The sequence below is a fragment of the Scyliorhinus canicula genome, chromosome 24 (genome assembly GCF_902713615.1).
Source record: "Scyliorhinus canicula chromosome 24, sScyCan1.1, whole genome shotgun sequence".
In the NCBI taxonomy this organism is placed as follows: Eukaryota; Metazoa; Chordata; class Chondrichthyes; order Carcharhiniformes; family Scyliorhinidae; genus Scyliorhinus; species Scyliorhinus canicula.
The window spans coordinates 6,405,118-6,419,660 of NC_052169.1; the positions used below are offsets into that span (position 1 = coordinate 6,405,118).

A 14,543-nucleotide genomic window follows, 5' to 3' on the forward strand; every position below is an offset into this window, starting at 1 on the left:
AAGTTTTAGAAGAGGTGTCATTGGAGGTGATAACACCACCATAACAAAACGATACAGTTAGATTTAGTGTAGTTGTGGAAAAGGACAAGATAGACTCGGAGTTAAAGTTAACAAATCTGGCCTTTCTCCAATTGATAAGCAAATACATGATTTAGTGAAAGTGGACTGGAATCAGGGGCTGGTTTAGCACACTGGGCTAAATCGCTGGCTTTTAAAGCAGACCAAGGCAGGCCAGCAGCACGGTTCAATTCCCGTACCAGCCTCCCCGAACAGGCGCCGGAATGTGGCGACTAGGGGCTTTTCACAGTAACTTCATTTGAAGCCTACTTGTGACAATAAGCGATTTTCATTTCATTTCATCAATGTCATGAAGGTAAATCAACGCCATAGCAATGGGAGGTATTCAAGACGGTCTTATAGAGGTTTCAAAACAAATATGTTCCCACAAAGAATAACAGTGGAATTCCCAATCTAGACCTTCTTGGATGTCGAGGCACATACTGAGTAGGGCAAGACAGCAAAGGGCAGTTTAAGGTCAGGTACAAATTGCAGAAAGTCCCGAGGAGTATAGAAAGTGAGGTAGGTACAGGGAGAGCCCGGTGGTACAGTCCAGGATTAGGGTGTGGAACCAGTTGAGGAGACACTTTAGGATGGAAGGGATGTCAGTGCTAACACCGCTGTGTGGGAACCACGGGGTTAAGCCGGGGGGGGGGGGGGGGGGGGGGGGGGGGACAGATGGCATGTATAGGAGGTGGGGCTGGTGAGAGTGAGAGATCGAAACCTGGAGAAGAGGTTTGCAGGTCTGGAAGAGCTGTGGGAGAGGGTAGAACTTCCGAAGGGAAGCGAGTTCGGGTATATGCAAATGAGGGACTTGGCACGGAAGGAATGGAGAGGGTTTCCCAAGCTGCCGGAGTATACCCGGTTGGAGGAGGAGTCCAGACATCCAAAATAGAAATTAGTGCCACCACCATCGACCCAATTCCTGGGAACCCTGACGGAATAAAATATCCAATTGGCAGCGGGAACACTGCTGTTATGTCTCCCAGCTTTTGGGGGGTTAATATCGTCTCCCCTCGAGCTGTCAAGGTACCAGAGGCAGGCACTCTCTAGCACCACCAGGAGCAGTGGACACTGCCAGTACTACAGGAAGCCCAAGACATGGATCAGCACGATAGAGATAGATAGGGAAGGGAGGGGCGGGCGAGAGGGGGAGAAAATAAAAACACTACTTAGGGTAGGCGAGTGGTGGGTGTGTTTACCCACTGATGGCCCATACTTCTGGCTGGTATCTCCATTGGCCATGGTCTGCCTAAGTACCCCTCCCCTCACTCCAACTCCTAACCCTACCAGTCCACAGGCGTACCTGTCATGGTTTACCTAGTGGGTTACCCACTCCCGATAGGCCACTTAAGCGCCTCAATTGGCTTCCAGGCAGGAAGGCCATCCTCAAGGCGGGAGTAGTTGAGATTGCAAGATAGGCATTGTAGTCAAGGAGGAGAGCTATGAAGTATTGTTTGTGATAAATATGGTGATTGGAAACATTAGGAGGTTAGCATCTTTGAGAGTACATACGTTTCTAGACCCAGATGAAGCATATACTGCAACTGTATAAGGTGTTGGTGAGGCCACACCTGGAGTATTGTGTTCAGTTTTGGTCTCCTTACCTGAGAAAGGACGTAGTGGCACTGGAGGGTGTGCAGAGGAGATTCACTAGGTTAATCCCAGAGTTGAGGGGGTTGGATTACGAGGAGAGGTTGAGTAGACTGGGATTGTATTCATTGGAATTTAGAAAGATGCAGGGGGATCTTATAGAAACATATAAAATTATGAAGGGAATAGATGGGATAGATGCAGGCAGGTTGTTTCCATTGGCGGGTGAAAGCAGAACTAGGGGCGTAGCCTCAAAATAAGGGGAAGTAGATTTAGGACTGAGTTGAGGAGGAACCTCTTCACCCAAAGGGTTGTGAATCTATGGAATTCCCTGCCCAGTGAAGCAGTTGAGGCTCCTTCATTAAATGTTTTCAAGATAGATAGTTTTTTGCAGAATAAAGGGCTATGGTGTTCGGGCCGGAAAGTGGAGCTGATCCACAAAAGATCAGCCATGATCTCATTGAATGGCGGAGCAGGCTCGAAGGGCCAGATGGCCTATTCCTGCTCCTAGTTCTTATGTTCTTATATTCTTATATGCCAGACTGCTAATGAGAAGCGAGGGAGGAAATAATTATTTTACAATCCTTTCTGGCCTCGTGCTAGAGGGTTGCTAGAATACCATTGTTTAAAAATGGAGAACAAGATCTACTGGGTATTTACAGGTGAAGCAGTGGTGGGCAAATGATTGGGGGGGAAATCCTAGAGGGACAGTGTTGACAATCATTTAGAAAGGTACAAATTAGGGCGGCAAGGTGGTGCAGTGGTTAGCACTGCTGCCTCATAGTGCTGAGGACCCAGGTTTGATCCTGACCCCAGGTCACTCTCCGTGCGGAGTTTGCACATTCTCCCCGTGCCTGCGTGCGTCTCACCCCCACAACCCAAAAGGATGTGCAGGGTGGGTGGATTGGCCAGGCTAAATTGATTAAAACGTTCGCAGATGGTACAAAAATTGACCGTGTGGTCGATAATAAGGAAGAAAATGGCAGACTGCAAGGTGACATCAATAGGCCAGTGAGAAAAATCATAAGTGGAATTCAATAAATGTCTTTCGGGAGCAAGTAAATAAGTCAGGGAAAGGCAAAATAAATGGTAGGATTCGGAGAAGTGTAAGAGAACAAAGAGATCTTGGAGTTTACAGATCCCCAGGAGGGAGCTGGGCAGTTAGCTGGTTAAAAATGCAAGCAGAATAATTTTCAATTGTCAACTGAACGAAGCAGTTATGCTGGAACTGGACAAAACATAGTTAGGCCAAAGTGAAGAGGATTGCATGCAGTTCTGGTCACCGCACACAGGAAAGATGTGATCATACAAGAGAGGGTGCAGAGAAGATTTATGACAATGTTGCCAGAAGTGGAAAACTTCAGCTGTGCGCAAGGATTGGCTAAACTGGGGTTGTTTCTTTGGAACAGGACAGGAGAGGGGAAATTTAATTCATAGAATCGTAGATACATAGAACATACAGTGCAGAAGGAGGACATTCGGCCCATCGAGTCTGCACCGACTCACTTAAACCCTCACTTCCACCTTATCGCCGTAACCCAATAACACCTCCTAACCTTTATCGTCTTTGGACTGTGGAAGGAAACCGGAGCACCCGGAGGAAACCAACGCAGACACGGGGAGAACGTGCAAATTCCCGCCACCTCCGGGCGACCCCTAACAGTGACCCTCTCAGGGCGAACTTGATTTTCTCCAAACAGAGAAAGCTAGCCATGTCCGATAGCCAGGTCTCCGACTTTGGGGACTTTGAGTCTCTCCAAGCTAATAGTAGTAGCAATTTAGTTGGGGGTGAAACCTACGCAGTCACGAGGAGAAATTGCAAACACCACACGGACAGTGACCCAGGACCGGGATCGAACCTGGAACCTCGGCGCCATGAGACAGCAGTGCTAACCACTGCGCCACCATACTGCCCTCCTTTTTGTATTTAAATGTGAAAAGACACTTGGATATTTACTTGAAGTGCCGAGAACTACAACGCTGTAGGGCAGCACGGTGACGCAGTGGTTAGCACTGCTGCCTCACGGCGCCGAGGTCCCAGGTTCGATCCCGGCTCTGTATCACTGTCCTTGTGGAGTTTGCACATTCTCCCCGTGTTTGCGTGGGTTTCGCCCCCAGAACCCAAAGACGTGCAGGGTAGTTGGATTGGCCACGCTAAATTGCCCCTTAATTGGAAAAAATGAATTGGGTACTCTAAATTTTTTTAAAAACCTACAAAACTATGGGCCAAGATCCGGAAAATTGAGTTAGGCTGCACAGTTCTTTTTCGGCCAGTATGGACACAACAGATACGTCTTCTATGCCATAACTTTCTGTGATTCTATGTTAATCGCCTTGATCAATCGAACTCTAGAGCAAATCGACTGCTGGCAATCTATCCAATTAAGTATCCAAATAGCAAAATGATACACAACAAGAATTTGTTCCAAATGATTCATAGCTTCAGCCCAAGTGTATTACAGTATGTTCTCACTGACCCTGGGGAGCTTCCAGTCTCTTACCCGGACCTGTCAAGCACAGGGACAGAGATGCTTCTGCCTTGAGTATAACCTTTTTGCCCTTAAAAAGGAAATTCAAAGCCACGTGTTTGAATGAATTTGCAATATCTGCCCCATTCTTTGGGTTCACTGAAACAAGTGTCAGTTCAGTAAGGTTTTAAAAAATAAATTTAGAGCACCCAATTATTTTTTTTTTCCAATTAGGGGCAATTTAGCGTGGCCAATCCACCTACCCTGCACATCTTTGGGTTGTGGGGGTGAGACCCACATAGACACGGGGAGAATGTGAAAACTCCACACGGAGAGTGACCCGGGGAAGGGATCAATCCCGGGTCCTCAGCGCCGTGAGGCAGCAGTGCTAACCATTGCGCCACCGTGCCGCCCTAGCTCCGCAAGGTTAAAGCATAAATGTAACCTGATTCCAGAGTTAGAATCCGGTCTGACACTGGAGTATAGTCAACCTGTTAGGCAAGTTAATCGCTCTCCCTCCTTCAATTTTTGCACCTGTCAGCGCCAAGCAGAACCTAGTCCACATCGGCATTAACGTGGGGCGACACGGTGGCGCAGTGGTCAGCACTGCTGCCTCACGGCACCGAGGACGCTGGTTCGATCCCGGGTCACTGTCCCTGTGGAGTTTGCACAGTCTCTGCGTATCTGCGTGGGTCTCACCCCCACATCCCAAAGAGATGTGCAGGGTAGGTGGATTGGCCACACTAAATTACCAATTGGATACCAAAACAATTGGATACTCTAAATGTCTTTTAAAAAAAATATCGGTATTAATCTCGAGTGCATCATGAACAACCAAGAGGACAAATGAGTGAGTGCTTGAGAAAGCTGGTGTTCAGTGAAACTTGTTTGATGCAGTGAAAACAAGGTCACACATTTTTTGTGGGTGATTCGAACAAGAGGGAGCATTTGGAAAAAGAGCATAACACCCGGAAATCCTGGACAAGCAAGACTCAAGATGGATAATACTGGAATGTGCACTGGCCTCTCTGTGGGTCAGGCACTGGGGGCAGCAGTGAATAGAAATCGGTGGAGATATAAAAGGCTCCATCGTGTGGCCAGCTAACCCTTGGATCAAGGGCAACTATGAATGTACCAAAAGGGCGGTGATAGGTTTATTGTTTTCTCTTTATATTATCTATTCTGGAGACAGGAGAGTGACTGGCTCGGCTTCTCATTACTGCCCTGCCTCACTGTACTTGAGAAGGCTGTGGTGAGCGAGCTTCTCAATCCCTGCACTCCATGAGGTGTAGATGCACCCAACCAATGCCATAATGGAAAGTTCCCCGTGCTTCTGACTGCAACATTGAAGGAACAACCGTGAGTTCCATGTCAGAAAGGCCAGCGACTTAGGGTGCCCCCATGTACATGCTGCCCTTGTCCTTCGAGGTGGGGTGGTCACGGGCTTGGATGATGTCCAAGGAGCCTCGGCACTTGAACACAATGGTATCCTTACACACACAAGGGTCTCAAACCCTTACCTTACACTAACTGTTTTGAGAGCTTAAATTGTGGTTCATAGAATCCCTATAGTGCAGAAGGAGGCCATTCAGCCCATCTTAGAATCTGCAGTGCAGAAGGAGGCCATTTGACCCATTGAGTCCACATCAGCCCTTGGAAAGAGCACCCTACTTAAGCCTACACCTCCACCCTATCCCCATAACCCAGTAACCCCACCTAACCTTTTTTGGACACTAAAGGCAATTTAGAATAGTCAATCCCCCTAACCTGCACCGACCCTCTGAAAGAGTACCGCACCTAGGCTCCCTCCCCCACCCTATCCCCAGTAATCCCACCTAACCTTTAGACACCGAGGGCCAATTTAGCATGAATCCACCTAACCTGCACATCTTTGGACTGTTGAGGAAACCGGAGCACCCGGAGGAAACCTACACAGACACGAGGAGAACGTGCAGACCCCGCACAGACAGTGACCCGAGGCCAGACTCAAACCTGGGTCCCTGAGTTAAGAAGCAGCAGTGCTAACCACCGTGCCGCCCTTATGAAAGAGAGCCCACCCTCCCTATTAAAAAACAGAAACTCAACTCTCAACTCAACTCTTATAACGGGGGCCACGGGTTTCTGATAGGCATGGGGACCACACCCTCTCTCTTTCAGAATCATCCTCATCGACCAACAGTCGAGGACAGAGTTGCATTTCCGATTTGAGTGGCACTGCAGAAATCTGCTGCAATTACACCCAAGGGACAGATTAGGATGGTAGAGCGTTTTAAAATCAACTGACAAGTTACCACACACACACAAAAGAGAGCGATGCTGCATTTCTAAATAGTCACCTGAAGCCTCGAAGGGGGGTGGGGGTAGTAAGGTTTACAGTCTGCAGGCACCTCCCACGGGTTCACTCAGATCAATTGACCTGGGTTATTGATTACCAGAGGGTGTCAATATCACTTGCTGACATGAAAAGCAGGACCAGGTTGTGCGATCTCAGAACAACAACAAATTTTTTTTTTTTTAAAAGAGAGAGAAAATCCAATTCGGCACAGCAGATATTTTGTTTAAATGTCAAGACTGACAAACCGAACATCACTTCAATCGGGAACCCACCCATTTCCGACAAGGTTAAAGCGGGAGACGCAAGTTTCAAAACTTAAGTTCCAGCCTGCCTTTTTTTTTACCTGGGACGAAATTGACCAGGACGCGAAATAACTGATCTGAAATTTACAATTTGCATCAACTCCAGGGGAAATTTCGTACCAATAGAAAGGGAGGGAGGAGGAGGAGGAGGGGGAGGGGGGAACCATATTTCTCACAATGCAAAAGAATACTCACCCAAAAAGCGTCCTTAAAGCGCAGTCGAGTCATGTCTGCAGGGAAAGATGTGTGTGTCCCTCGCTGAAGTTGTGATATTCGAAGACCTTCACTGCCAATCCCACCGTGGGGGTTACAGGAGAGGTCGTTTGGGGTGATGTGCTCTTTATTTTTCCTCTCTCTTTCTACCTTTCTAACACAATCTTCACACAGTCCCCCACTGCTGCTTCAGCACACTCGGTCCTCTCCACTCTTGTTGGTAGCAACCCTGCCAGTTCGAACAAGGAAGAAAGGTTTATGTTCAGCCAAGTGATGTCAGATGCAACCGCAATTAACACGTGAGAGATTCTTTTTTTTTGTTGCTTGCGACGCACAGGAGACTTCAGAAAGTGACAAAGCACAGCCGGAGGCAATTTATTTCGGGATTCTTGCGAGAGAGAGAAAAAGATGCAACCTGACAAATTTATTTTTACAAGGTGTCTAAGAGGACGCAGGGTGAAAGCAGCTGTCGACAGAGAGCTGAGGTGGGGAGTTCGCCTGTGCTTATTATTATTTCCTGTAGAGCAATTAGCACAGGGGAAGGTTTCTGACAGGCAGATGGAGGAAATGGGAAGGGGGATTCTATGGAGCTCAGTTAGCTCTTTTGTGATGTTGAGGATTTAAAAAAAAAATGTATGGGATGTGGCCAATATTTATTGCCCAATTCTAATTGCCCCTGGATGGAGTGGCTTGCTAGAACATTTCAGAAAGTTAACCTCACGGCTGTGGGGTCTGGAGTCACATGTAGACCAGACCGGGTAAGGGCGGTATTTCCTTCCCTGAAGGACATTAAGCGGCGGCATGGTTGCACAGGGGTTAGCACGGTTGCTTCACAGCGCCGTGGGACTCGGGTTCGATTCCCGGCTTGGGTCACTGTGCGGAGTCTGCACGTTCTCCCCGTGTCTGCGTGGGTTTCCTCCGGGTGCTCCGGTTTCCTCCCACAAGTCCTGAAAGACGTGCTTGTTAGGTGAATTGGACATTCTGAATTCTCCCTCCGTGTACCAGAACAGGCGCCGGAATGTGGCGACTCGGGGATTTTCACAGTAACTTCATCGCAGTGTTAATGTAAGCCGAAAGGATATTTGTCAACCAGATGGGTTATTATAACATTCAGTGATAGTTTCCTGAGACGAGCTTTATATTCCAGACTTTTTTATTCTTGGATATCAAATTGGACAAAGTACCAAAACAGCTTTATTAGCTGTTTTCAGTGGTTCTATTTTTACGTCACTGTATATTTTGAGATTACGACAAGATGTCATATGTTCCATCCTAGCTCATCTGTCCAAATGTTTCTAAAGTTGACTTGGCATCTCAAGAGTCGTTTACGCTAATTTTATTCTGCTTCTTGCCAGTTAAGGCAGTCCATTCCCCCTCCTCCATGACAGCACACCCAACTATTGCTACAGCATTCCAGAGCCCCCCTCCCCACTCTGGGGACCATGGCAGGTTGGGAGTTAGACTGTCGCACTGTAACACAGGTGTCCTATGGTGAGGTCAGGTAGGACAGAAACCTCCCGTACAGCAGAAGGGCAAAAGTTTGCGTGATTGTGATTTTTCAGTTTGAATACAGACGGTGAAATCAAGGACCTCACAAACCTCTGATTTCTAACCAGGGGATGGCAGACAAGCTGCCGCAGGGATAAATGGCTTGTGGTGGGCTAGCGCTCACAACAACATCATTTTTTTTTTATACTTCAGTGTTGAATCTTCCTGTCATCGTGAAACAGAATCCACCAAGCGTTGGTTTGTTCACCTACTGAGAGGCAATGTGAGCTGGGTGTAGACTTTGTGAGGGAGATTAGTTTTATCCCACCCAGGATTGTGTTGTTGCCAACATAATCCTGCTCAGTACAAGAGGAACCACAGGGGCAACACGGTGGCACAATGGTTACTCTGCTGCCTCGCAGCTCCAGGGTCCCAGGTTCGATTCCCTGCTGGGTCACTGTTTGTGCGGAGTCTGCACGTTCTCCCCGTGACTGCGTGGGTTTCCTCCGGGCGCTCCAGTTTCCTCCCACAGTCCAAAGATGTGCTGGTTAGGTGGATTGACCATGGCAAATTGTCCCTTAGTGTCACAGAGTGTGCAGGTTAGGTGGGGCTATGGGGTTACAGGGATAGGGCAGGGGAGTGGGCCTAAGCAGAGTGCTCTTTCAGAGGGTCGGCGCAGACATGATGGGCCGAAAGGCCTCCTTTTGCATTGTAGGAATTCTATGGTTCCACACAGTTGGTATATGTGCTTGGCTGAGGGGCCAATAGTGCAAAGTTACCATCCGTAGGATTATGACTGAACATCTCCAAGGCAGAATACACCCCTCTAAACTTAAAAAGGCTTTTCCTCAATCTAGCCATTTATTTTGCCCCTAGTGTCTTCTTGTCCTTGATTCTTCCTAACCCCAGCCAATGCCAGCCAGCTTTCTATGTAGCATAGAATGGTTACAGTACAGAAGGCCATTCGCCCTGTCATGTCTATGCCAGCTGTTTACAAACGTAACTCAGCGAGTCCCACTGCCTCACTCTTTTTCCCATTTTCCGGCATTTTCTTTCCCTACAGATGCATATCCAATTCTCCACTGAAAGCAATGGTCGAATCTGCCTCACATTCTAAGACTGTGCATCCCAGATCCTAACTACTCGCGGCATAAGAAGATTTTTCTTCTTGTTGACACTCACCTTAAGACCATAGAGCATAAGACATAGGGGCAGGATTAGTCCATTTCGCCCATCGAGTCTGCTCCGCCATTCAATCGTGGCTGATATGTTTCTCATCCCCCTTCTCCTGCCTAAATTCCCTCTTAATTGGAAGTTTTAAAAAAAGAACAGGCATTCATGGGGAACTGTGTAAGATAATGAGGAAATTTGATAATGGATAGGGAGAAGTCAGTTGAGGAAGGCAAGGGGGGGGGCGATCTATGAGTACGGGGAAAAGGCAAGCAGAATGTTTGCACACCAGCTCAGGAAAAGAGAGACGGACAGGGAGATAGGTAAAGTAAAGAGAAGAGACAGCAATACTGTCCTGGACCCAGCGGGGGTGAACGAGGTGTTTAAGGACTTTTATAGTAAATTATATGAGTCGGAACCCCCGGCTGGGGTGGAGGGGATGAGGCAATTTCTGGACCAGTTGAGGTTCCCGTGGGTGGAGGAGGACCTGATGGAGGGGCTGGGAGCCCCAATTGCGATTGAGGAAATAATCAAGGGGCTGGAGGGCATGCAGTCGGGCAAGGCTCCGGGGCCTGACGGCTACCCGGTGGAATTCTATAAGAAGTTTTCAGAGATATTGAGCCCACTGCTGGTGAGGACATTTAATGAAGCAAGAGAGAAGGGAGTCCTCCCCCCAACAATGTCGCAGGCCATTTCATTGATCTTGAAACGGGAGAAGGATCCGGAGCAATGCGGGTCATACAGGCCGATTTCTCTACTGAATGTGGATGCCAAGCTGCTGGCTAAGATACTGGTCACAAGGATAGAGGACTGTGTCCCGGGGGTGATAGCGGAAGACCAGACGGGATTTGTAAAGGGCAGGCAACTCGAGGCCAATGTTCAAAGGCTCCTAAATGTTATTATGATGCCCTCAGAAGGAGAGGAGGTGGAGGTGGTGGTAGCGATGGATGTGGAAAAGGCTTTTGATCGGGTGGAGTGGAATTACCTGTGGGAGGCACTGGGAAGGTTTGGGTTTGGTGAGGGCTTTATTGACTGGGTGCAGTTGCTCTGTCAGGCACCAGTAGCGAGTGTGCGTATGAACCAGCTGAGGTTGGGTATTTTGAACTACACCGAGGGACGAGGCATGGGTGCCCCCTCTCCCCGTTACTATTTGCTCTGGCCATAGAGCCATTGGCCATGGCGTTAAGAGCCTCTAGGAACTGGAAAGGGCTGGTTTGGGGAGCGGTGGAGCACCGGATCTCGCTCTATGCAGATGACCTGCTCTTGTACATTGCAGACCCGTTGGAGGGGATGGGGAAGTAATGCGAATCTTGGGGGAATTTGGCAATTTTTCGGGGTATAAATTGAACATGGGGAAAAGCAAGATGTTTACAACCCAGGCAAGAGGACAGGAGAAGAGACTGGGAGAGCTGCTGCTTAGAATGGTAGGGAAGAGCTTTCTATATCTGGGAATCCAGGTGGCCCAGAAATGGGAGGTACTACACAAGTTAAACCTATCCCGGTTGGTAGAACAAATGGAAGGGGACTTTAAGAGATGGGACAAGCTCCCGCTGTCACGGCGGGGAGGGTACAGACCGTACTGACGGTCCTCCCCAGATTTCTGTTTGCCTTTCAGTGCCTCCCCATCTTCATCCCAAAGGCCTTTTTCAAGCGGGTGAATAAGATTATTTTGGGCTTTGTGTGGGCGGGTAAAACCCCGCAAGTGAAGAAAGTGTTGCTGGAGCACAGTCGGGGGAGGGTGGGTTGGCGCTGCCAAACTTCTGCAATTACTACTGGACAGCTAATATAGCCATTATCAGGAAGTGGGTAGTGAGGGAGTGTTGGGATGGGAGCAGATGGAGGTGGCGTCATGTAAAGACACCAGTCTGGGAGCATTGGTATCGGCACCTCTGCCGTTCTTGCCGGCCCCGTACTCCACAAGTTCGGTGGTGGTGGCGGCTCTGAGGATCTCGGGGCTGTGGAGGAGATATAAGAGAGTGGAGGGAGCATCGATTTTGACCCCGATTTATAACAACCACAGGTTTGTAACGGGTAGGCTGGATGGTGGGTTCCGGAGTTGGCAGAGGGCAGGAATTAGAAGGATGGGGGATCTATTTATAGATGGGAGCTTTCCCAGCTTGAAAGCCTTGGAGGATAAATTTTAATTGCCAGCAGGGAATGGGTTTAGGTATTTGCAGGTACATGACTTCCTGAGAAAACAGGTGCCGGCCTTTCCGCTGCTGCCGCCACAGGGGATACAGGATAGAGTAGTTTCCAGTACCTGGGTGGGAGAGGGGAAGGTATCGGATATTTACCAGGAGCTTTTGGAGGCAGAGGAAACTCCGGTAGAGGAGCTTAAGGGCGAGTGGGAGGACGAACTAGGAGGAGAGATAGAGGCGGGTCTATGGGCGGATGCCCTAAGCAGGGTTAATACCTCCTCATCATGTGCCAGACTTAGCCTGAGACAATTTAAGGTAGTCCACCGGGTACACCAAGTTTTTCGGGGTGGAGGATAAGAGGATAGGTGTGTGAGGTGTGCGGGAAGCCCAGCAAATCATGTCCGCATGTTTTGGGCATGCCCGAAGCTTCGAGGGTTTTGGCAGGGTTTGGCTGAGGCAATGTCCACGGTGCTAAAAACACGGGTGGTGCCGAGTCCGGAGGTAGCGATCTTTGGAGTGTCGGAAGATCCGGGAGTTCAGGGAGCGAAAGAGGCCGACATCCTGGTCTTTGCCTCCCTGGTAGCCCGGAGACGGATCTTGTTAATGTGGAGGGACTTGAAGCCCCCGAGTGTAGAGACCTGGGTTACTGACATGGCTGGGTTTCTCAGTCTCGAGAAAATAAAGTTCGCCTTAAGAGGGTCAATGTTAGGGTTCACCCGGAGGTGGCGGCCGTTCATCGACTTTCTCGGGGGAAAATTAAAAATGTCAGCAGCAGCAGTATTCCAAGGGAGGGGGGGGATTGTTGTTGTATAGTTGAGATGTGTGAAGATTGGGCTGGGGGGGAAATGTTTATTTTACCATGTTGATGTCATTGTTTTTGTTACTGTTATAAAAATTTTCAAATACCTTAATAAAATATTATTTTTAAAAAAGAAATAGGGAGAAGCTGTTCCACTGGCAGGAGGGTCAGTGATCAGACAATACACATTTTGATTTCATTTATTGTCACATGTACTGAAGTACAGTGAAAAGTATATTTCTGCGGCCAAGGGAACATACACAGTACGTATATAGTTGACAAAGGAATAATCAACAGAGAACATTAACAAATGGTACATCGACAAACAGTGATTGGTTATAGTGTGAAACAAGGGGCCAAACAAAGCAAATACATGAGCAAGAGCAGCATAGGGCGTCGTGAATAGTGTTCTTACAGGGAACAGATCAGTCCGAGGGGGAGTCGTTGAGAAGTCTAGTAGCTGTAGGGAAGAAGCTGTTCCTATGTCTTCTGCCTGATGGAAGGGTCTGGAAGAAGGCAAAACCTGGGCGTGAGGGGTTTCTGACAAGGCTGTCTGCCTTCCTGAGGCAGCGGGAGGTTAGACAGAATCAATGGGAGGGTGGCAAGATAATTGGCAAATAATCAAAGGGGAGGTGAGGAGACATTTTCTTTCTTTCACAGGATGGGCATTATTGGTTAGGCCAAATATGTTGCCAATTCCTAATTGCCCTTGAGAAGGTGGTGGTGAGCTGCCTTCTTGAGCCGCTTCAGTCTGCATGATGTAGGTACACACACAGTGCTGCTAGGAAGGGAGTTATGACCCAGGGACAGTTAAGTATAGCTTCAAGTCAGGATGATGTGTGGCTTAGAGGGGGACTTACAGGTGGTGGTGTTCCCATGTTTCTGCGGCCTTGGTTCTTCTGGGGTGACAGCGGTTGTAAGTTTGGAAGCTTCTGAATTAAAGGAGTTTCCAAACCAAGGTTAGTCATTGCCTGGCATTTGTGGCACACCACATTTGAAAGTCCAAATCTGAATTCATCCAGGTCTTGCTGCATACGGACATGAACTGCTTCAAACTCTGCGGAGATGTGAATGGTGCTGAACATTGTGCAATTATGAGTGAACATCCCCATTTCTGACCTTACGAGTGTCATTGCTGAACCAGTTGTTGGACCTAGGACATTGCCTTGAGGAACTCGTGCAGTGAAATAAATGATCTCCAACAACCACAACCATCTTCCTTTGTACTTATGGTATAATAATAATAATCTTTATTATTGTCACAAGTCGGCTTACATTAACACTGCAATGAAGTTACGGTGAAAATTACAAATGCTTCAATAAAATATTTTCTAAAAAAAAGAAGTCACTGTGAAAGCCCCTAGTCGCTGTCATAATATATACCTATATAACATGGTGCAGACACACATTGATGGACACACACAGGGACCAATCAACATGTACAAACACCGCAGCCAATCACCAGTTAGAATACACACACTATAAAGGCAGAGGGCACCACGATTCCTGCTCATTCTGGGTGCTCTGCCTCTGAGTGTAACAGGAACTCATCCAGCCCAGCACAGACTCACAACACGTGCTGAGAGAATCAACTGGTTCGGACAAGGCTTAGGTCTCTAGTTTAAGTTAGCATCATTTAGACCCACAGTCATCGTGTGTTAGTTAGTTAGAAGTAGTTAATAAAATTGAGTTGAACCTTCATCTGTGTTGGAAGTGTCTGTTCATCTCTCAAGCCTACACAAGCCAACACATCAGTCGCCACATTCCAGTGCCTGTTTGGGTACACGGAGGGAGAATTCAGAATGTCCAATTCACCTAACAAACACGTCTTTCGGGAGGAAACCGGAGCACCCGGAGGAGACCCAGGCAGATACAGGGAGAACGTGCAGACTCTGCACAGGCAGTGACCCAAGCTGGGAAATCCTTCTCGGAAGTTCCCAGAACAGTTTAATACCATCCTGACGTAGATACTGGTGCAGT

General features: G+C 48.2%; 1 protein-coding gene across 4 annotated transcripts in view; it reads right to left on the bottom strand.

Annotated features, from left to right (window-relative positions):
* The window catches only part of LOC119956883 (proline-serine-threonine phosphatase-interacting protein 1-like), a 75,759-nt gene extending 68,325 nt beyond the window's left edge, over positions 1–7,434 (bottom strand). For 2 of the 4 annotated variants that reach the window (XM_038784430.1, XM_038784428.1), the window contains exon 1: positions 6,951–7,431. In XM_038784430.1, the coding sequence (XP_038640358.1) occupies positions 6,951–6,983 (33 nt within the window). In that variant the 5' untranslated portion in view covers positions 6,984–7,431. Of the gene's footprint in view, positions 1–6,950 lie in introns of all 4 variants that reach the window. The other 2 variants (XM_038784429.1, XM_038784432.1) reach the window with 2 other exon arrangements.
* Between the last annotated feature and the right edge of the window lie 7,109 nt (positions 7,435–14,543).